Here is a 24,468-nt window from a genome sequence, read left to right as displayed (position 1 = left end):
GTTCAAGTGTTGGGAGTCCTCGTGCTTAGCTCTCGAGCTTTTGCTGCGTTTTCGCGCTTTTTTCAGGAGATTTTCTCATTTTTTCGGTTAAAAGAGCCTCAAGCTCCACCGTTTCTACTTCCGATCAATGGGGATCCGTTTCGGAGTTTTCTACGCCCCTCAAGGGTGAAGATTTTGTCGAGTTACGCTTTTGGAGGATTCCAGAAGTTCTGAGGCCTACCCCGGACATGGACCAGGAGAAAGGGAGCTCGACGCCCGGGAAGCTATTCAGGACCTGCCCTGGATGCCAGCTTCAGAACGTGTTCAAGGAGGACGAGCATTTGTTATGCCTCTACTGTCTCCATGAGGACAAGACGCACAAGGAAAAGGACTGCGCGTTTTGTGGAAACATGTCGGAGCGGACCATGAAGGATCGCCACCTCTGTCTCGCCAACTGGCTGGAAGGTAAGAGCCCGCCAGGCGAGAAGAAGAAGAAGAAGTCCGAGCGGTCTTCTAAATCCTGTGAAGGTGCTCCGGCGACGGGGGCCCAACAAAATGCTAAGCACCGCGAGTCCGCGGGCACCGGGAGCGCCGAACGGTCGGGCTCCTTGGCTGCCAGGCAGGGCACACCCTCCCCGGCCCCATCGACCACAAGCCAACGCTCTGGCTCGGGTAAGAGGAAGTCCGAGAACCCGGCGAAGCTTCTGGAGAGGCCGCAGTCGATCTCAAAGACTCCGGCAGAGGGGGAGCGAGGCTCGGACCCTCCCCCGAAGGTGAAGGCCCCGGGCGTACAGAAGGTGACGTTGGCCGTGATTCACCCTGCTAGGACCTCGATTGAGGATGTCGCCGCGGCCCTGGCTCAGCCTGTGGTGGCGCCCTCAGGTACCAGAGTCTTCCTGCCACCGCGGAGGGAGTCGTCTTTCAGGCCCATCGAGAAGACCCCCACGAAGTCCTCGTTGGAAAAAGGGGGGGAGGGGGTGGTGGCCGTCGTGGATACGGTCACGACCTCTGAAGAAGAGCTCATCCAAGCCGTGGAGGAGACACAGCCCATCGGGAGGGATCCCGACGAGGGCGACGACGAGGACGACGGTGACGCAGACGAGGCTCCTCAAGAGCCCTCGCACCCGTCGTTTCCGGCGCCGCAGGACACCTCGGCGGCCATTTTGTCAGCCATCCAGTCCTTATGCTCGGAGATAAGGACTAGGTTGCCCCTTCCCCCGACGGAGGAGCCTGAGCCAGACCCGACGGAGGATCCGGAGCCAGGACCTTCGGGGAGCCCACCGCCTAAGAGGAGGAGGACGCATCCTAGGCCTCCTCTCCCGCCTCTGCGGCCTTCCCCCCGGTCCACTACCCACAGGGATGATACAGGCATGGACACGGCTACGACGGGTACGGATGACGACGGAGGCGACGACGGGACGTGTCCCCCGTCGCCCCCTGCCCGGGCGTCCCCACCCGACGAGATTGGATCCTTCCATGCAATGATCTCCAGGGCATCCGAGCTCTTCCAGCTCTGCCCCGAGGAAAAGAAGAAGGAGGGGTTCCTTTACCACCGGCGCGAGGCTAAAAGGAAGATGGTCCTCGCCGTACCACTTCTTGATGACATCTGGGATGAGGGGATCGCCCTCCTCAAGAACCCTGCCACGGCTCCTGCGAAGAGGGACCGGTACGAGAAGAAGTACCGGGTCCTCGACGCTGCCCCCTTGCGCCTTAGAGCGCAACCTACCCCGGACTCGGTCGTCTCAGCGGCGGCCAAGAAGAAAGCGGGGGGGGGGCATCGGCCTCGACTTCAACCTCCCCTGCGGACGGCGAGGGTAGGAAACTGGATGCGATGGGACGACAGGTCATCTCATCTGCAGCGACGACCATCAAGGCGGCCAACGCCCTGGCCATCATAGCCCGCTACGACAGGGAGTTGTGGTTTAAGATCGCCCCTCTGTTGGACTTCCTTCCGGATGCCAAGAGGGCTCAGGCCCTGGAAATCTTGCAGGAAGGTGAGATTGCCTCGGACCACGCCATTATGGTGGCTACGGACATCGCCGACACCGGTTTCCGTCAGTTGGGCAACAGCGTTTGCCTGAGACGACGAGGATGGCTCAGGGCGACGGATTTCCGCCAGGACCTTCAGACCAAGGTTTTGGACATGCCCTTCGATGGGAACAACCTTTTTTGCAAGGCGGTTGATGAATCCCTTCAGGCGATCAAGACGGACACGGAGACGGCCCGTGCACTGGGGGTGCTCCAACAGCGACGGCCGTCCTTTCGGAGCTCCGGAGGCAGACAGGGTGCCTCCAAGGGAGCCGGCAGCAGCTCCTCTACTTACCGTCAAGCGGCAAGGTCTTCGTCGCGGGAGGCCTACAGGGGACGCGGCAAGTCAGGTGGATCCTGCCGTCGTCGCCAAGGTGGTCAAGGAGGCAAAGCGGCCTCCGAGCAAGATTGAACTGTCTGTCGGGTCGGGCCCCTGCCGAAGCACCCCGGTGGGAGGCCGGCTGATGAAGTTCGTCGGCGTGTGGGAGTCCATCTCCACCGACCGTTGGGTGCTGGACGCCCTGGCCCTGGGGCACGCCCTCGAGTTCCAGAAGAGGTGCCCCCGCATTCCTCCCGTGGCCAGGAAGGAAAATCACGTCCCTCAACTGCTGTTGGAAGTACGGGCGATGCTCAGGAAAGGTGCCATCGAGCTCGTCCCGAAGAGGCTTCGGGGCTCCGGAGTTTACTCAAGATACTTCCTCGTGAGGAAGAAGACAGGAGGATGGCGTCCCATCCTGGACCTGCGACGACTAAACAAATACATCAAGGCACAGAAGTTCCGGATGGTCACCCTCCAGAACGTGCTGGGCGATTTCCTGTCGTCGTTGGACTTGGAGGATGCTTACTTCCACATCCCTATTCTAAAGAGGCACCGAAAGTTCCTCAGGTTCGTGGTCAAAGGGCGGCACTACCAGTTCAAGGCCCTCCCATTCGGATTAAAATCGGCGCCCAGGGTGTTCACCAAGTGCCTAGCACCGGTGGCGGCGCGGCTGCGCCTGCAGGGGATCCACGTCTACCCCTACCTGGATGACTGGATCATATGGGCAAGGACAAGGGAGCTCGCCGTGGAACACACGGCGAAGTCCGTCCAGCTGCTCACGGACCTGGGGTTCTCCATCAACTTTCCAAATCCCACCTGGTCCCGTCGCAAGTCGCTCTGTTTCTGGGAGCACAGCTTGACACAGTGGCGCGGCGGGCCTCACCATCGGAGAAAGGATAAGGACCATCCTAGGAAAGGTGCAACGTCTACTGGCCACGGACGTGGCCAGAGTGAGGTCTATCAAGTCCCCCCTCGGAATGATGTCCTCCTGCATTTATCTGGTGCCCCATTGCAGACTTCGGATGCGGCCCTTGCAAGAATTCCTCGACGCCCTATGGATCCAGACGACGGGCAGCTTCGAGGACAGGATCTCGCTCGACGAAACGTTCCGTCAGGCGATACGATGGTGGGGTGTCCGCGCTCATCTGACAGCGGGAACAGGCTTCCTAGCCCCGGCCCACCAGGTGACGGTGACGACAGATGCCTCCCTGGAAGGTTGGGGAGCGCACACCGGGGGCCTCCACGCGAGAGGGCTTTGGTGCTCGGAGGAGAAGACTCTCCACATCAACATCTTGGAGCTCCGCGCAGTGTTCTGGGCCCTCAGGTCCTTCCTTCCATCCCTCAAGGGCAAGGTGGTGAGGATCTTCACCAACAACACCACCACAATGTTTTACATTCGGAATCAGGGCGGAACCAGATCCCCTGCTCTGTCCAAGGAAGCCCAGGATCTGTGGCATTGGGCCATCGCACAAGGGTTGTTTCTGGTACCCTTTCATCTGGCAGGGATAAAAAACACCATCGCTGACTCACTCAGCAGGGAGCTGCGCTCGTGCCACAAGTGGGAACTGCGCCAGGATCAAGTGGACCGACTCTTCCGACGATGGGGCGAACCCCAGATCGATCTCTTCGCGACGGCGGCGAACTCCAAGTGCCGGAGGTTCGCCAGCAGGTTTCCCCAACCGAGGAGCATGGGCGATGCTTTCTCGTTCCCCTGGGACGGCCTGTTCCTTTATGCATTCCCGCCGTTGCCTTTGCTACTCCGGCTCGTCAACCAGCTCAAGAGGTCCCGGTGCAGGATGATTCTCGTCGCACCGGCGTGGCCGAGGCAGATCTGGTTCCCGGACCTTCTGGACTTGTCAGCGTCCACACCAGTCAAGCTAAAGACTGACGCGGATCTTCTCTCCAGAGAAGGAGGCGCCATTCTTCATCACGAACCAGAGTCACTGAACTTGCAGGCCTGGCTCCTGCAGCACTAGAGTTTGGAGGATATGACATCCCGGCCGACTGCAGAGAGGTTCTTGCAAAGGCCAGGGCATCCTCAACTCTCAAGTGCTAAGGACACAAATGGAAGAGGTTCTCTGTCTGGTGCCGAGCACAGAAGATTAACCCTCTGCGGATTACGGCCCCTCAAGTATTGCCGTACCTGCTGTCTTTGGCCAAGGCTGGCCTATCTCACGCCTCCATCAAGGTACATCTGGCTGCTGTCTCACGTTACACCAGAACTACGAGACGGGCGTCCTTATGGTCTCATCGTCTGGTGAAGGAATTTATGAAAGGACTGTTCCGATCATTCCCGCCGGTGAAGGCCCCTGCCCTGGCGTGGGAGCTCAACGTGGTACTAACTAGGCTCATGGGGGCCCCATTCGAGCCTATGCATTCAGTGCCGTTGAAGTTTCTGTCGTGGAAGACAGCATTCCTCGTGGCCATTACCTCTGCACGACGAGTGGGAGAGATCCAGGCCCTGTCTTGCAAGCCTCCATACTTGACTTTTCACGACACGAGGGTGGTGCTGAGGACGCACCCCTCCTTCATGCCCAAGGTGCCGTCGGACTTCCACCTCAACAAGCCCTTGGTGTTGCCAGTTTTCTTCCCGTCGCCTTCGTCGCCGGCTGAGAGGACTCTGCACTCGCTAGATGTGGCTAGAGCGCTGAAGTTCTACGTGGACCGCACGAAGAGTTTCCGGAAGACATCACAGCTGTTTGTGAACTTTGGACCTGTGAATCAAGGGCAGGCTCTCTCGAAGACTTCCATTTCCCGATGGCTCTCCGGCTGCATCATGCACTGTCACCAGTTGGCAAACCGACCGCTGCCCGGCCGTCCGAGAGCCCATTCGACCAGAGCGATCGCTGCTACTACGGCATTCCTGTCTGGTGTGCCCCTGCTCGACATCTGCAGGGCTGCTACGTGGAGGTCGACGCACACCTTCACGAGATTCTACTGCGTCGACCGGGATTCCAGGGAGGAGTCCAGAGTCGGCCAGGCAGTGCTGCGCAACCTGTTCGCCTAAGGTGAGCCTGGTGAGGAGGTAAGAGTTGCTTAATGTTGAGTTGTTGTATTGCTTGATATTGAGCCTTGTGCCACCTCCCGTGGTTGTGCATGTGTATACTGCTATGTATTCTTATATTCATGAGCATGTGAATCCATGCCAGACCCCATGCTGGAGAAGGAACAAGTTACTTACCTGTAACTGTTGTTCTCCAGCATGGGTCTGGCATGGATTCACATGCGAACCCTCCCGCCTACCCCTCTGCTGCTCTTCACTTGGTGATACTGCCACTTCACGTGCTACCAAATCTGAGGATGGCTGCCAGGGGAGGGGCTTAGGGAGAGGGCAGTCATTGGCTGGGGGCAGTATGACCCAGAGACCAGTGATTGGTTACTACTGAGAAAGACAGATCAGAAAGGAAACTGATACTGATTTTTTCTATACCGAGGATTCCCAGCCTGACGACGGGGAATATTCATGAGCATGTGAATCCATGCCAGACCCATGCTGGAGAACAACAGTTTCAGGTAAATAACTTGTTCCTTACAATACAGTAACATTATTTTCAGTATTTTAAAGTACAGATATCATATACCCAGTTAACCACGTCATGCCAGGTATTCCCATCAAACCCCATAATAGCCTATCATCTTGATTCATGGAATTATTTGCGCCGAAAAACAGGGATTTGTGCGCCATTCTGCCCGCAAATCCCTGTTTAACTAATGGGGATTTGCGGCCAGAATGGCGCACAAATCCCCGTTTTTCGGCGCAAAAATTCCATGAATCAGCCGCTCTGTATTTTCATCAAATAGCCAAGTATTCACTTGGCCAGGTCCCCCAAAGCTAGGTATTCTTTTCAATTGATGCAAACGTTTGTTTGTTTGTTTATTTATTTGTATAGCGCACCAGACCCGAAGGTATCAGGGCGCAGAAGTTACAAGGAAGTTCACAGCTTAGGTTGCAGAAATAAATTACAAATGGCAATCAAAAACGGAACAAGTCAGGCAAAAGGTCGCAATTACACATTATCACAAACAGAGATAGGAGCAAGAACAGGAAACATAATGGCGGCATTTTAGAGGACTAAGTACAGTGTTGTGAGAGAGGCAGGCCTTAGTGGTCTGTTGTCTTGAGCCAGTTAATGCAATTATATCTAAAGTTCTGGTATGATTGATCCGCACGGAGTGAGGGTGGCAAGGAATTCCATAGTAGGACCACTTTGACGGGAAAGCTGCTGACCCCAACCTTTGAAAGTTTAAACCTGGGAATAGAGAAGCAGTTAGTGTTGATTAGTCTAGAAGGTCTAGTAGAGGTCCTTCTGTGGAATATCTCAGAGAAATAGCTGGGCACAGCGTTCCATGTGAGATATTAACTTGACACACCAGTTGCACAACATATATGCAAGGTACTTCCTTCAAACACCCACAAACTCGCCCTACTGCAATGGTATATGATTGCCAGGAACTCTTGCCATAGACTGAGATCAAATTACATCTACCCATCTCTTTGCTAGTGAGCTATATTACATATCCACCAACGCCACCCATTGTTATGATAGCCATCACATTGTCAGGTCCTCACCACATTACTAAGAATTGTTTTCAAATGGCCAAGTACTTGTAAAACAACAAGAATGTATCAAATGGCTGCACATGCGCCTGTTACCATGGATCACCTTCAAATACCCAGGCATTACATTAAGTATCTACAAACTTTCCCGAATGGCATCAGTTACACAAGCACACACCCCATTGCCAAAGATAGTTACCATATGCTCATCACATTGATTGGAATCAGCATAAAATGCCAAGGTACTTACCATGTCACCCTTGCTTACCATCAACTGGGGTGGTAATCACCCAAATGCCATGCATAGCCATCAAATGCCCAGATACATACTGCGTTCACAGAGATTGCCATGAAATGCCCAATTAATCACCCCATTCCAAGGGTTCACATAAAATGGCCAAGCACCTGCCCTGATAGTCGAGATTGCTATCCACCATTGCCAATGATTGCTATAAATAGGTCAAGTATCCACCCCATTGTCAAAGCCTGCCATCAAACTCCTTGGCATACATTCCATTGTCAGAGAGTTCATTAAATGTCCAGATACTCACCTACATCCCCCAATGCCAGTGTTTGCCATCATCTAGCAGTGCACTCGCCTCATTGCCCATAAAAACCTGCTTCTTTAAATTGCTATTATAAGGGATGAGAATATGAAATGTTGCATTCTCCTTATGGGCGCCCGTAGAAGAGAGGGAACAATTCAAAGAGAGGAGTATGCATTTCAGCACTCTCCCGGACCCTTGTGGCACTTCTCACCACCATTGGCATTATGGTGTTAAGCAGGGATCGGTGAGTACATCAAAGCTGCAGTACAGCAATTCAACACATTGGAATTAGTGAGGAGTTAGATTTGCTTTGCATACCCAGACTCATCCAGCTCTCAACCCCACTGTCAATGACTTTGCGAGTAGGGAGGTGGTTAGGGCCAGGCATCTATAGCCAAGAAAATCATGTATGCCAGAGGAGGTGTTGGCAGACAGAGGGAGGAAGGTAGCGGAGTAAGTCACAGGGAAAAGGGAGCTCTGCGTCAAGCTCTGCTGTTACGTATTCTGGGAGACCCTTCTTACTCCCAATTCGGGCCATTGCTATGGCTGGGAGAAAGCTGGCATCTGTAGAGCACAGGGAAGAATAGAAAATTGTGTGCCTCCCCTTCTGGCTAATTAATTTCTCTGTTGCAATCTTTAACTTGGAACCGAAAGTAGCTTGAGCATCCACCTTTCCTCTAATCCTAAACATATGTGCTCTTTTTAAAAGCGTGGTGTCACACATCTGTGCTCCCTCCACACCGGTGAGGTTGGTTTATATTTGAGTCTGCAAATATTTCTAAATTATAGGTGCCTTCTCTGGTAGTTGGTTTCATTTTATTCTGTTAATGATTACAATGACAGCTCTAATAGAAAACATTTTCTCCAAAGGCCCTTACATTTTGAATTGGTTATAAGAAATCTAAATACAAAGTTTTCAACATCCTCCAATAATTTGCAGTTTTTCAAAATCACAAATGTTTAGATTTTCAGTCTGATTAATATTGAACCACAAACTGAGAATGCATGGTCCTGAATATGGCATTCGTCTATGGTGTGATTCAACTCACATGTTCTACGTGCAGAATCATTCAAATGGATGAGGGAAAAATTGAAACTATTGTCCCCTTAAAGTGTTGTCAGGAAAGCTCGCCATATGACACTCTGACTTACATCAATCCGGTATTCCAAAAGGGTCCTTTGATGCACGGGCAATATCCTAGGGTATGCAGGGAAAGTACACAGGGCCCAAAGACCAGTCACGTGAGGATCTAAGAAGGAGTGAACCCCTGTAACAATGGAACTCAATGTGGTGAGCTGTAAAAAGAGGAACATGATAGTGACATTTTTTTGGCCAATCAAGAAGTAGTAACAGCCACAATGTCAACCGTGGATCAGATACTTTAAACAAAACATCTAGAAAAAGAAACAAAGCTAGACTCTTCTCCGACAGGGAAGACTGTTGGCCTGCCATACCTCTGGCAGCTGTTGCATGCAGCTGAGTAGCATGAGTTAACTCTTGCCTGACAAAGGCAAGAGGTTGATGAGGTCCCTAAGGAGCACTTAACTGAAAATGCCAAGAGACTAGTGAAGTCTCTGGGGTACATTTGCTTGATAAAGCCCAGAGGCTCATCAAGCGTGTCTGAAAAACATCTTCCTGGTAACAAAGAGGCTGCAGGAAGCATGAAAAGGGGTAAAGGCATTCAACCTAGACATGTCTAAGACATCCAATCAGTTGTCGAGAAGCCACCAAAGGTCAACTGAACAACACGGTCAAGAGGATAGAGTGACAGTTTACATTACAATAGTGCATGTCCATCAGGGGGTTTCTGATAGATTCTAAGAAGCCGAGAGGGGGATAAACCCAGAGATGGAGAAGCCAAGGCAGAATAGTCTTTTTTTAAAAGAGAAAAAAAGCTAATGGTTATCCCAACACTTTCATTAACAAAAGACACGAAAACAAACCAAAATCTTTCCTGACATACGTGTCCTACTGACTATGATTTATCAAAGCATGCACAATATAGTATTGCTTCTAGTTCAGGTTCTGTTAATCTCATTATCTCAATTAAAATCAATTGTACATCTAGAAAAGCTAGTTCTAGTTTTGTTTTGGTTTTCAGTGGCATTCAAACTTTTTTATACTGAGCCCCATTTTAGTAAAACTATTATTTCCTGGCCCCTCGAAAAGCTATAACTGCTTATATTCTATCATAAGCAGCCACCAAAATCTCTTTTTAAAGATCCTTGCCACCCCATCCCCTGAACATACTCTAGGTACGCATCGGAGAGCCAGCCCCACAGTTTGAAGACCACTGGTTAGGGTATAAGGCATAATACACAATCAATGGGTGATGTGTGAAAGGAGCGACAGTACATGATTCCTCCATCAAGGCTTCCTGACATTTTTACCAGTTTTACCAGATAAACGTTGTACTGAGGGAACCCTTGTTTCTCTTAATAGCAATCCCTTCCTAGATAGCCAGGCCATCACATTAATATACTTTATGTGTTTACAATGACAGTGTGATAGTCTCTGGCACTGCATTTTCATCTCTTCAATGGCAATGTTTGAAGTTGAGTGAATTTGAAGAGGAGAAGTAGAGGGATCTCATAATTAGTTAGTGTAGTAAGCCCCTGTCAGGTGGAAATATTAGGGGCCCCTCACTGCATTTTGTAGGGTGGAAGTGTTATCATTTAGGATTGCGCCTCTTGTATCTTTCCCACCATTTTCAGGAAATCAATAGTTTCTGAATACTTCTTTAATCCTGAAATTATGAAGAGGATTTGTTTCAGACCCAAAAGAGCCTGTAGTTGACTGCTTACAGAAAGTCATACATCAATACATCATACATCAATAGGTTTGTATTGCGAGTACTTGCCATAGACTTTGCACTTTTTCCAGTCGAAGTTGGGCAATTTTAAAAACTGCTTCATTGTTTGTTAACTAGAAATCTTACACAATTGTTTAATTTCTGACTTACATAGGGAGTGGCTGTCCTACATTATGATATCATAATGTCCTTTTATCTTTTTAAAGCTCAATAAATAAACTTAATTTTTTAACAAAATGTGTTTTTTTATGTCAAGTTTGATCTGTAAAACTAGGAGCAATTTAACTCATTTTCAATAGGTAAAATAATAAGGGAAGTGCCAAATAATGTATGTTTACTTACAGACTGTGCTTGATGAGGACTGGTTTACTGGAGATATAACCAGACAAGATGCGGAAGAAGCCCTCAGACGGATAGACCAGGTATTTTAATAACCTAAGATGAACTATTGTCTCCTTTGTTATTTTATTTTTTACATTTGTAAAGCGCACTACAGCCCCAAGGCATTGAGGCGCTGTTTACATGAAAGTGTACGTAGTCATGTGTACATTAGGACATGCGGTTACTTGGTTACAACATATGTGCTAGGTTACAGAGTACAGATGGGAATGCGGCGCCTGTCTTTTAGACAAACAGGCTAGTTTTAATGGCCTTGCGGAAAGCTAGGTGAGAGTCGATTACCCTAAGGTGTGAAGGTAGTGCGTTCCAGTGGGTGGCAGCGATGGCTGGGAAGCTGGAGCCCCCTGCACGCACTCTGCAGGTTTTGGGCTTGGTGATCAAGTTGGTGTAGGCTAGCCTGGATGGCTTTGTGGAAGTGGGGAAGGCGATGCGCTGGGCGAGGTAGGGGGGTGCCAGATCATGGAGGCATTTGTGAGTGATGGAGAGGATTTTAAAGATGATTCTTTGTTTGACAGGAAGCCAGTGAACCTGTCTCCTTAGGTCTGATATGTGGTCCTTTTTTGGGAATCCCGTGGCAGCTCTAAGGGCATTGTTCTGGACAAGTTGGAGTTTGGCGATGTTTTTGCTGGAGGTGCCTCCGAGGAGAGCATTACAGTAGTCCAGTCTTGAGCCGATAGTGGCTCTAGCGATGGTAAGGCAGTTCTGTGTCGTTAGGAAGGGTCTTACTGCGTTGAGCAGTTTTGAGTAGTATGCTGAAGAGGCAGCAATGGCGTTAACCTGTCTATTCATGGTGAGATTAGAGTCAAGGTAGACACCCAGAGTTTTTACTGTATGGGACACAGCGATGGGTATATTATCGATGGTGAAGGAGCGATATTTCTTGTTGAGGTTGCCCAGGATGGTAGGTGACCCAACGAGCAGAAGCTCGGTTTTGTCACTGTTTAGGCATAGCCAATTTTCAGCCATCCAGGCTTGGATAGTACAGTAGATGGAGTTGAGGGATATCCTATCTGCCTCATAGTCACCTGTGAGGGGGATGAGCACCTGGGTGTCATCAGCATAGTTAGTATATGAGATACCCAGGGTGTCAAGAAGGTTGAAAAGGGGCCTAGTAAATAGGTTGTAGAGGGTGGGCGCAATGCAGGAGCCCTGAGGAACCCCACATTTGATCTGACTAGGGGAGGAGCATGCTGAGTCTGAGAAGACTTTCATGGCCCTATCCTGTAGAAAGGAGGTGATCCAAGCACATGCTTTAGGGGAGAAGTTAGCTGCGATGGAGAGGTGATGGCAAAGAGTATTATGGTCCACGAGGTCAAACGCGGCCGATAGATCAAGAAGCAGAAGGAGCGCTGGTTTACCAGCGTCTCTGATGTCGTCCATTTGATTTTTTAAATCGAGGAGGGCGGTTTCGGTGCCGTGTCGTGGCCTGAAGCCTGATTGCCGAAGGGCCAGAAGGTGGTGATCCTCGAGGAATTTCTGGACTTGCAGGTAGGCTGCTTTGTCCAGAATTTTAAGCAGGAAGGGGACGGTGGTAATGGGCCTGTAGTTCCCTGGTGCCGCGGGGTCGAGGGAGGGCTTCTTGAGGAGCAGTCGTACCCAAGCCTCCTTGAGGTCAGATGGGACGTGGCCAGACTGGAAGGAGGCATTGATGAATGCTGTCAGGAAGGGTGCGAGTGTCGCGCCGCAGTCCTTGATGAGCTGAGAGGGGCAGGCGTCGCCCTTACAGTTAGATGGTTTAATGGTTTTTAGGAGGGAAATTACTTCGGATTCCGTTACGTCCTTGAAGTTGAATACAGGGGAGGGTTTGATTTTGGTCTCTTTGTTCTGTTTGCTATTCTGAGTGGCAATTAGGAGAGTAAGGGCCTTTTGGTGAGCTTGGATTTTTGTTTGTAGGGTGTTTAGTTTGTTGAGCATGGCAGATTGGATGTCGTTGCACCATTTCTCATCCTTCAGGAGGGTGGGTGGCGGGGTGGAAGGGGTTTCCAGCTCCCTGAAAATGGTGAAGATTTCCCTTGTGCCGGATTTGGCGTTGGCTATCCTAGTGTTAAAAGCGTTTGCTTTAGCATGGACTATGCTTAGTTTATAGTCTTTGGAGATGGTCTTGAAAGCTAGTTTGGTTGCATCATTGGGGTTGGCTTTCCAGGCTGCGAGGGTGGCTCGTTTCTTAGTACGCATTTGGAGCAGATCCTGGGTGAACCAGACATTGGTGTGCTTGGATTTCTTAGCTTTCCTGAGAGTGAGGGGGGCAATAGCGTCAACTGCTTGAGTGATTGCTAGCTTGAAGGATCTGGCAAGGGTTTCTGGGTCCTGCGAGAAAGGGGCCTGGAGTGCGGGCACTTTCAGGAGTGGGGTAATGTTCTCCGCTGTGAGTTGACGGGAGCTTCTGGAGAGCCCTGGGGGGAGAGGGATAGTGGGCAGGGGGGGCTCCTTGGAGGTATCGATGTTGAATTGGATGTAGTGATGGTCGGACCACGGTATGGGTGAGTTCTCAGTAATAAGTACTGGGCAGTTGTGGTGGCTGATCCAATCCAGTGAGCGTCCTTTGGAGTGGGTGGGAAGGGCGATGGCTTGCGCGAATCCTAAGGTGGATAGGGCTTTTTCCAAGGTGGCTGCGTGGGCGTCTTTGGGATCATTAAGGCCAAGATTAAGGTCACCTGCGAGTAGGACTTTGGATGTCTTTTTCAAGTTGCTGGAGAGGGCGTGAATGAGGGAATCATGGAATTCAGTGATAGGCCCCGGGGGGCGATAGACGATGTGGAGGGCCAAAGTCATGTTAGGGGAGAGATTGATTTTGAGTGGGAGGTGGTCGCAGTTGTGGCCAAGGTTGCCTTCTGTTCTTCTGATAGCAAGGCTTTCTTTGGCGATGAGAGCTACTCCGCCGCCCCTAGTGAGAGGTCTATCTTGTCTGTGGATAGTATAGCCGTCAGGGATGGCAAGGGCGAGGGCTGGGCCCGAGGTTTCATTCAGCCAGGTTTCAGTGATAATGAGGAGGTCTGTCTTGTTTTTGAGTATGAGGTCATGGATATCCAGGGCATGGGCTGGGATGGATCGGGCATTGACCAGGCCACATTTCAGAGAAGTGGTAAGTACAGGTCCATGTACAGGCTTGGGGGTATCATGCACAGTGCTAACAGTGTGCGCATCAGGCGCAAGCAATATGGTAGCAGTGGGGGCATCAGGCACATCAATAACAGTGTGCGCATCAGGCGCAGGCAATATGGTAGCAGTGGGGGCATCAGGCACATCAATAACAGTATTAGGCACATCAATAACAGTGTGCGCATCAGGCGCAAGCAGTTTGGTAGCAGTGGGGGCATAAGGCACATCAATAACAGTGTGCGCATCAGGCGCAGGCAATATGGTAGCAGTGGGGGCATCAGGCACATCAATAACAGTATTAGGCACATCAATAACAGTGTGCGCATCAGGCGCAAGCAGTTTGGTAATAGTGGGGGCATCAGGCATATCAATGTCAGTAGGCGTACAGACATCAGCTAGCACTTGCTCTGTGAGTATGGTAGAGACAAGAGGCGGTGTGTGGCCAGCCTGGAGTGGGTTATGTGCATTGGTGGGGGTGGCGACTGCTGGTAGCGTTGTTACTGGAGGGCGTTGTGGTGCTGCGGTGGCCGCAGGAGGCATGTGACGGAGGGCAGATGGGCGGCGTATGGTTGCCTGGATCGGCCGATGTCGCGCAGAGCAGAATGTTCTCCCCCCCAGGCGTTTGTTCCGCGTGTGGAGGTGCGGAGTGAGGGAAGTTGGAGGGGCCAGGGCTGTGCGCGATCTTAATCGTGCGTTCCTAGCAGAGGGTAGGGGTGGCATCAGGTGGTGAATCAAAGTGATGAGGCTCATGCTTGCAGCCTTACCTTTGGTGATGTGGCCAGCCGCGCCGACGAGCGCCGTCGAGCAGCGGAGAGCTGCAGAGAGGAGGGAAGGCCTTTTCCCTTGGCCTTCTCCCGGCGGCTTCGCCTGTCGGCCTCCTCCCACTCCCTTTAAAGCAGGAGGGGCGGGGCTAGCAGGCTGTGTGCACCAGTGAGAGGCCTGGCTGAGGATGCTGGTTTTCGCGGGCGTTTCGTCCGTATTCCCGGGCTGGGCCATGTTGATGTCGGTTGCCTGGGCAACCAGAGCAACCATCTTGCTGCCGGGCCCACACACGGACCACGTGTGCTGGGCGGGTAATGGCCATATACGGGGAGCGGATGAGGGCTTCCGATGCTGTTTCTGGATCGCTGCCAGTCTCCCTCGCAGCGGAGCTGCAGAGAGGGGGGAAGGCCTTTTCCCTTGGCCTTCTCCCGGCGGCTTCGCCTGTCGGCCTCCTCCCACTCCCTTTAAAGCAGGAGGGGCGGGGCTAGCAGGCTGTGTGCACCAGTGAGAGGCCTGGCTGAGGATGCTGGTTTTCGCGGGCGTTTCGTCCGTATTCCCGGGCTGGGCCATGTTGATGTCGGTTGCCTGGGCAACCAGAGCAACCATCTTGCTGCCGGGCCCACACACGGACCACGTGTGCTGGGCGGGTAATGGCCGTATACGGGGAGCGGATGAGGGCTTCCGATGCTGTTTCTGGATCGCTGCCAGTCTCCCTCGCAGCGGAGCTGCAGAGAGGGGGGGAAGGCCTTTTCCCTTGGCCTTCTCCCGGCGGCTTCGCCTGTCGGCCTCCTCCCACTCCCTTTAAAGCAGGAGGGGCGGGGCTAGCAGGCTGTGTGCACCAGTGAGAGGCCTGGCTGAGGATGCTGGTTTTCGCGGGCGTTTCGTCCGTATTCCCGGGCTGGGCCATGTTGATGTCGGTTGCCTGGGCAACCAGAGCAACCATCTTGCTGCCGGGCCCACACACGGACCACGTGTGCTGGGCGGGTAATGGCCGTATACGGGGAGCGGATGAGGGCTTCCGATGCTGTTTCTGGATCGCTGCCAGTCTCCCTCGCAGCGGAGCTGCAGAGAGGGGGGAAGGCCTTTTCCCTTGGCCTTCTCCCGGCGGCTTCGCCTGTCGGCCTCCTCCCACTCCCTTTAAAGCAGGAGGGGCGGGGCTAGCAGGCTGTGTGCACCAGTGAGAGGCCTGGCTGAGGATGCTGGTTTTCGCGGGCGTTTCGTCCGTATTCCCGGGCTGGGCCATGTTGATGTCGGTTGCCTGGGCAACCAGAGCAACCATCTTGCTGCCGGGCCCACACACGAACCACGTGTGCTGGGCGGGTAATGGCCGTATACGGGGAGCGGATGAGGGCTTCCAATGCTGTTTCTGGATCGCTGCCAGTCTCCCTCGCAGTTATATTGTTGCAGAATAAGGTTTAATGAGAATTCTCCTGGGCAAATGTGAAATGAGTTGTATATCTTTATCTCCCATTTCAAACTAGTCCAGGGCTTAATTCACAAATAAAAGATAAGTTTGGAATATGCTCCACAATTGATTTTTTCTTGATTTTCTTTAGAAATATTATCCTTGTTTTGTACCGACTCTGATAACAGTATTCACATTACAAGCAGGGTTCCACAGTTTTTCTTGCCCTGCCCAAATATAATTGAAAATCAATAGCATTTAAAAAAGTGGCTTTGGGTTCTGTACTAGCTGGTCCTGAGACTGTAGTAGTGTATAGGACCCCCTTTCACACACATCAACATTTTGACAAGTGGGAACACCCTCTGCTCCCGGCCTTAGTCCCACCTTCCTTTTGGGAGGGTTTTTGATATAAAGTGATCATTTGTTTATATAAAAATGATATAAAAAATTATATGGATTTCATATAAAATGTATATTTTATATAAAGTGAGTATAAAACGGTTATCAAAATGTTATGATGGGATTTTGAGATGATTTTATAGAAAGTGAATGAATATTTTATATATAAATGTCTATAAACATTAGAGCAACGGGTAGTGGTGCTGCCTGGACGACTTTGGGGGGCGAAGGGAGCCCTGAAGGCAAGGACTGTGAAATTAGCGTTTTGCAGAGTAACGCGCAATGACGCCGGAGAGAGCTTTGGCATTTAATTTTATATGAAGCGTACATACTTTTATATGTAGTATAGATGATGTCATGATTGTATAATTTAGTGACTTGGGCTAGTTAGAGAGTATAGATTTGATATAAAATGATCAAGTTATAAGTAGGTTTGGGACGGTACTAGTATTTTAATGCAAAACAAATCTGAATAAAAATGGCTGTTTTAAATGTTAATAAAAATTGTTGTTTATAATATCTGGTTATGTCTATATGTTTAGCGGTTATAGGGAAAACATGCCAGGCATGAAGTACTCAGAAATATATTATGAGAAAGGGGCATTGGTAGGTATGGAGATTGTCAAGAGCTTGTAGCATAAACTGTGAAAATAAAAAAGCCAACATTTGAATCAACAGCAGAGTTCTACTTGGTGTCTTAACGTATACTGTGTGATCAAAAATTATAGAAACTGTTTCTCTAGCCCATAACACATTGTTTAACCCTCATAGGTAAAGTGGGGTTTATAGTGCTAAATAACAGACCCAAAGCTATTGGCTTTGTCAATGCTTGTTTTCTTTTATAAATGCAAAGTCTTGAACCAAATTAATACAGAGTCACCCCTATCATTAAACCTTAACTTTACCAGGCCTAAACAAAAACACCAACTATTGGCTTTGTCAATGCTGTTTTCTCTTTTAAATGAAGAGTCTTGAACCACGTTAATACAGCGTCACCACTACCATTACACTTTGACTTTACCAGCCCTATACAAAAACACCATCTATTGCATTTGTTAATGCTTGTTTTCTTTTTAAACAATGAAAGCAGTTTGTTTTATAAGTAAACTGTGCTCCCAGAGCCTATACAAAAGTCAAAAATATTGACTTGGCAGAATACCAATGACAGAGCGTAAAGTGTGTTTCACAGAAGCTATGCAAAAGTCCAAACTATTGACCTGGCAAAATAGAAATGAAGAGCACAATGACTGGTTTACAGTGGCAACACAAATGACCACTGCATTATGCAGTGCAGGCGGTTCTCTGCTAGATACAATTATCAGTGGCAGAACAGTCTCTGGTTAGTCAGTAGAAGTGTTTGCTTTTTAAATGCTCATGAATGTATGATGTAATGCATTCATTCAAGGTATTTTGGAACTCCAGATGGTTTCTACAGAAATGTTTACATTTTGCAGACCTGAGCAAAAAAATACATTTGTGGCTATTGATAAGAAGTATTTGTATTTTGCTGGTAAACACTGGTGCAGAAAGATATGCATAGAGTTGGTTATCTAGATGCATCAAGGGTAGTATGAAGCAAACAGGAAAAAGGTGTATCATATCGGACTGTAGAAAATGTGCATTTTGCTGTGTCATAGAGAGCACATTGCACGTTACCTGTCTGTTGGTTGTTGATATTTGTAAAGAACATATGGTTCTGTCAGGCGGAGATGGCAGGGGAGGGGTATGGGGTCTTCTGCAATCCCTTGAAAGGGTCCGTTTAGATAAAGGAGGAACAGCTTGTTTGTGAATCATGGGGATTTTGACTCAGAGTTAAATTCTGATAGAGGAGCACATCTGGTAGTTTTAGCTGTGAAAGACAGCAGCCACTGTCAACCAACTTTAAGGACAGTAAAGGTGAGCTATTTCTATTTTTAAACTATGCATATGGTTTTGATATATTTCAACACTTGTACTCTTTCAATTAGAACACTGTAAGCCTGCAGCATATTTGACTGACTGCAAAATGTGTGCTGGGAGAGGTAAGGAAGGCTTCTATCTGCACATGTATTTTTTCACTGTGGGGGCATTCTGCAGGGCTTATTAAGTTCTCCTTCTAGATAATGGGGGTAATTCATAGAATTCAGCGCACAAGTGGCGCACGCGGCTGGCGCACAGTGTGCGCGTGCGAATCCCTGCGCCAGCCGCGTGCGCCAAAACCCATTTCCGCGCACAGCGTATTCATGGATTCCAGCTACCAAAACCAGCCGTGGCGCACAGTGGCGCAGCGACCCTGCAGCAGCGCCAGTTACGCCCCCAAGAACGCCTCTCGCGCAGGGAAAAGCCATCAAAATCCCCAATCCAGCGCAAAGGGCTGCGCTAACCCTGTACCAGCAAGGCAAGCGGGCTACGTGTATCACTGGGGTGCGCGGGAAGTACCTCACGTCATTTCAGCTGGGTACGTGCGTTTCAGGGGTGCGCGGGAAGTTTCACACGCGATTCCATCAGGGTACGTGTATTTCAGGGGTGCGCGGGAAGTTCCACACGCGATTTCAGCAGGGTACGTGTATTTCAGGGGTGCGCGGGAAGTTCCACACGCGATTTCAGCAGGGTACGTGTATTACAGGGGTGCGCTTGAAGTTCCACATGCGATTCCATCAGGGTAAGTGTACATCAGGGGTGCGCGGGAATTTTCACACGTGAATTCAGCAGGGTACATGTATATCAGGGGTGCGCGGGACGTTCCACACGCGAATGTCCTGGCTATGTGTATTTCGGGGTGTGCGGGAAGTTTCACACGCGATATCAGCAAGGTACGTGTATTCCAGGGGTGCGCAGGAAGTTCCACACGCGAATGTCCTGGCTACGTGTATTTTGGGGTGCGCGGGAAGTTACACACGCGAATGTCCTGGCTACGTGTATTTCGGGGTGCGCAGGAAGTTCCACACGCGAATGTCCTGGCTATGTGTATTTCGGGGTGCGCGGGAAGTTCCACACGCGAATCTCCTGGCTACGTGTATCTTGGGGTGCGTGGGAAGTTTCACACGCAAAGTCAGCAGGGTACATGTATATCAGGGGTGCGCGGGAAGTCACACACGCGAATCTCCTGGCTACGTGTATCTTGGGGTGCGTGGGAAGTTTCACACGCGAAGTCAGCAGGGTACATGTATATCAGGGGTGCGCGGGAAGTTCCACACGCGAATGTCCTGGCTACGTGTATTTCGGGGTGCGCGGGAAGTTTCACACGCAATATCAGCAGGGTACGTGCGTATCAGGGGTGCGCGGGGAGCAACACACGTGAATTGCACGTGTGGGTCCTCCCAGGTGTTCCCTCTACACCCTCCACAGCCCCTGCAGGTGGCTCACACCACAGGGACCTACCCTGCACATGTCCTGCAGGCACCCCATCCACCATGGCCATGCCCCCCAGCCAACCCACATGTCAACTTGCACTACTGCCCACCAACGCATGTCCCCCTGCAGCCCCAGCCACCAGGGGCAACCTCCACCAGGCCCCCACCCATGTCTCCCACCACCCCCACCCCCCAGCAGTGCAGGGGCACCCTCCACCAGGCCCCCACCCATGTCTCCCACCACCCCCACCCCCCAGCAGTGCAGGGGCACCCTCCACCAGGCCCCCACCCATGTCCAACTCATGTTACCCAGCCAACATGTCATCACAATCTAGACCCCTGGTCCCTATGGTCAGCCTCCAAATGCAAAAAACCCACCCGAGTATTGCATCCACCCACTCATAATTGGCAATTACATGACAAAACACCAATTGCAAGTTCCGAAACAAACACATTTCCCTCACATACACCCAATGGGTGTCAGTGAATCTCAAAACCCATATCATGATATGCATGAAACCAATGAGATACTACACATTGAAGTTCAATAAAAAAATATGTATTAAAGGAAACATAAATAGAATAAAAAATAAAGGAACAGAAATGGGAATGTACAAAAATGAAAAGAAGCATGTCCGTGAAAAAAAGCAAAACCAAAACTCATAATCCAAAGTAATGGTGTCCAAAGTCACTGTCCACAAATGAAAATCCAATGGGAAATAATAATTGAAAGCCATTGCTCCATGGTCAAATTGTGAAAGAAAAATACAATCCAACAGTGAACTATGTACATACGAACAAGCCAGGGTTCATTATCCCAACAAAAGAAATGAAACCGATCTAACTACACTAACTAATAAAATAAACTATATACAAAAATGTGGCCAATGTCCAAAAGGTCCAAAATAAATCCAAAAAAAAAGGAAACCTAACACTACCTACTTAACTATGTACAAGGGCAGCGGGCTAGTTTGACGGCTCACTTTTGGATGTCCCGGGCCAGGGCATCATCGAACTCCTGCTCAATGTCCCGGAGGCGGTCCTCCTCCATGGCCCCGAGGGTCCGCAGGGCCGTCGACTTGTCCACCTCCAAACCCCTGCGGATTGCCTCGAGGCACTCGGCCCGCCTCAGGGCCCTCCGCATGGAGTTCTCCGCCCTGACCATTGTGAGCCGTGCCTCTTCCGCCCGCTGCCGCTCCGCATCTATGGCGTGGCCCAACCGCTGCCACACGGAAGACACTCTCTGTCCTGGGTCCTCCTGCCCTCTGGCCGATGCCTGCCCCTCCGATGTTGAAGGCCCCGAGCCTTCATGGCTCCCACCACTTTGCTGCTGCTGCTGTGCCTCTGCCCGTGCACTGCCTCCTGCTGCCTGCACATCCTCTGCCGGCTGGGGTGCAGTCGTTGATGTGGCCACCCCTGCTGGACGTCCGACTCCCGACTGTGGCAGGGATGCCTCCTCCACCAGCCTGGCCGCACCGTCAGAGGCAGCTCCACAGGGCACCCAGGTGACTGATGGGTGGGAAGATGGCACAGAGGATGACTGGCTCGTAGGGGGTTCAGTTGAGGAGGGGGTCATAGCAAGCCCCAGCAAACGGAGGAATCCGGACTGGGTTACCTGTCCCAGCAGGCTGACGTGGTCAACGAGCCATTCGAGATGACGTGCAGTCTCCTCATGAAAAGACTGCAGGTCACCTCGCATGGCCCGTTGACGCAATGCCACACCAGTCAGGACAGGCTCAACCCGGACCTGGATAGCCACGTCCGCAGGCAGAGGAAGGCCAGTTGTCGTTTGCTCATCCCCTGCCTGAAAACGGGTCTGGACTTAGGCATCCCTGCTGGTGCAAGATGATGCAGGGACAGGATCAGGGACAGGATTGCACACAGGCACCTCCGCGGCGGCCTGTGCTGACTCCTGTCCCTGGTCCTGCACTGCACCACTAGCACCAGTGGGATCCCCACCTCCAGACCCCGTCTCTGTTGCTTGCACGGCCTCCTCCTCCACCAAACCCCCCACCAACCTGGATGACTGTGCCATCTTCCCCCATTGGGCCCTGTGGGGTCCCAGCTGCCCCTTCTGCTGCTGAGGAGTCCAACTCCAACCTCCGCCTCTTGGACCTCCCCCCGGCAGCTGCGGCCTGGGACGCGGCACCGGACTCCTCACTCCCCGACGAGATGACAACATGGGAGGGGAGCCGGGCCTTGCGTCTCCGGCTGGCGGTGGGATCCCCGCCGCTGTGCTCCACAGCACCTTCTCCGCCCTCTTCATCAGTTGATGCTGCAGACAGGGAGAAATAAAACACAGGCATCAGGGCACTGTACAATGGACACATACACACATGACAGTTGTACATGAGTGGCATTGGCAAACCTCAGACATGCCATCACAATCCCCAACACACATGTCATTTCAACTCGCACACATGAGCCATACCACAGCCATATCGAGACTGCCAGCACCATCCATACCCATACAACAGCATGAGCAGGCAAAGCTGAGCCAGACATCACATGCAACACAGGAAGTGCACCACACATGTACACACACCACCACACTTGCATGCATGTGTACACCTCTGGCAAGTGTCGCAGTGTTCAGATGGGCATCCATGTCACATCTGCCAATCAGGTTTCCACATCCGGCTGTCACATGCATCCATGTTGCATCACTGTTGCACCCTTGTCAAATACACACAAATGCACATGTACACAGTGCTGATACATGCAGCTGAAAACAACATACATGCGTGACATCACGGGCATGTCTACTTACATACACATTCATCCAAACATGTGTGTCCACACAACTGCATTTGGCATGCAAGCCTACACACACAAGCACCATCCATGTCTCACACATTCCAGCCCTCGCATGTGTTAGCCTCACGGCCCTGTACACCCCCACCCATAATCGACCCCATACAAACAGATGTGCAACCGGAACACTACTGAAACATCACCACACACAGCTTACAATCAGGATGCATGTACACTTACCGCTCGACTCCAGACGGGTCTGCCTCTCAAGGACCTGGACGTGGAGCGCTGGGGATATGCGTTCCAGGACCCTCATCTGATCTTCCGACAAGTGGCCCCGGCGCCCCTTGGCATCCGCTTTCTTCAAGAGGCGCCGGGCCTTGTTCAGGGTCCTGGACCTGAAGTCCTCCCAGCACTTCTTGACATGTTGGAAGTCGTGGACTGCCACCCCCTCCGCGTTGATGGCAGTCACGATGTCAGTCCAGATCCGAGTCTGTCCTTCCTTGTCGGCGCGGGAACTTCCGAAGAGGGCATCATACTGCCCCAGGATTTGCTCCACCAGGACACCAACTTCGGTGGCACTGAAGCTGGTGCCCCTCTGCCTCTCTGGCCGGGGGTTGTCAGTGGTCTCAGATGGTGTTTGTCCCGACATGACAACCCCAGAGGCAGGAGTGGGTGGGCAACTGGGTCCTGGGGCTGGGCTGTGGAGCGATGGAATCCCAGTCGGGCGTCTTCAGTTCCAGCAGGGGTGGTCACAGCAACAGCACCCCTGGCTGATGTGCAGGCAGCAAATGGCAGGACACGTGGGCAGCAGGCAGTCAGGCAGCAGCAGATGGCAGGTGGGAGCGTGCTCGGGGCTCTGGGGGGCAGTAATTCGGCCTTCTGGGCAGGAGCGTGGTCTTCCGTGTGCTTACGCGTGGCCAGCTTGATACGGAGTGAATTGGCACGTGAAATTCCTGCACGTCTGCGTGTAATTCGAGGAAAGGCCCTTAGCGAGTATGCACGTCAGCACGCATATGCGATTTCATTGGACCAAAGGCCCTTAGCGCGTCTGTGACGTGACGCGCGCGGGTGTTTCCCTCATTACATGTGATGACAGAGCACACGTGGTAAAACTGCATGTCCGAGTGTCATCGCGTGTGATCGGAGGGAAGTGAGCGTACACGCGATTGGCCTGGGTACGTGTGTTTCGGGGTGCGCGGGAACTATCACACGCGATTGGTGGAAATCCACGTGTGTTCTGTCATCAGTGCAATGAGGGAAAGACCCGCGCGCGTCACATCACAGACGCGCTCACGCGCTAAGGGCCTTTGGTCCAATGAAATCGCATATGCGTGCTGATGTGCATACACGCTAAGGGCCTTTCCTCGAATTACACGCATACGTGCAGGATTTTCACGTGCCAATTCACTCCGTATCAAGCTGGCCACGCGTAAGCACACGGAAGACCACGCTCCTGCCCAAAAGGCCAAATTACTGCCCCCCAGAGCCCCGAGCAGCCTCCCACGAGCCATCTGCTGCTGCCTGCCTGCCTGCCTGCCTGCTGCCACCGTGCCCTGCCATTTGGTGCCTGCACATCAGCCATCTGCAGGGGTCCATTTGCTGTGTCCACCCCTGCTGGAACAGAAGACTCCCGACTGGGATACCATCGCTCCAGAGCCCAGACCCAGGACCCAGTTGCCCACCCACTCCTGCCTCTGGGGTTGCCATGTCGGGCACTGAAACATCTGGCACCACTGGCAACCCCCGGCCAGAGAGGCAGAGGGGCACCAGCTTCACTGCCACCGAAGTTGGTGCCCTGGTGGAGCAAGTCCTGGGGCAGTATGATGCCCTCTTCGGAAGTAAGCGCGCCAACAAGGAAGGACAGACTCGGATCTGGACGGACATCGTGACTGCCATCAACGCGGAGGGGGTGGCAGTCCGCGACTACCAACATGTCAAGAAGCGCTGGGATGACTGCAGGTCCAGGACCCTCTTGAAGGCCCGGCACCTCGTGGAGCGGGGCCGGGGCTGCATGAGTCCCATCCAGATGAGGGTCCTGGAACGCGTAGGCCCAGCGCTCCACGCCCAGAT

General features: G+C 51.7%; 1 protein-coding gene across 2 annotated transcripts in view; it reads left to right on the top strand.

The window, feature by feature from the left end:
* LCP2 (lymphocyte cytosolic protein 2) overlaps positions 1–24,468 on the top strand; it is a 1,016,893-nt gene that overhangs the window by 844,533 nt on the left and 147,892 nt on the right. For both annotated transcript variants that reach the window (XM_069654319.1, XM_069654320.1), the window contains one exon: positions 10,590–10,667. In XM_069654319.1, the coding sequence (XP_069510420.1) occupies positions 10,590–10,667 (78 nt within the window). The remainder of the gene's footprint in view (positions 1–10,589; positions 10,668–24,468) is intronic.

Source organism: Ambystoma mexicanum, chromosome 3q (assembly GCF_040938575.1).
Source record: "Ambystoma mexicanum isolate Mex_15411 chromosome 3q, UKY_AmexF1_1, whole genome shotgun sequence".
NCBI classification, from domain to species: domain Eukaryota; kingdom Metazoa; phylum Chordata; class Amphibia; order Caudata; family Ambystomatidae; genus Ambystoma; species Ambystoma mexicanum.
The sequence above is the reverse complement of the archived record's forward strand: the minus strand, read 5'-3'. Positions and strand labels throughout refer to the sequence as shown.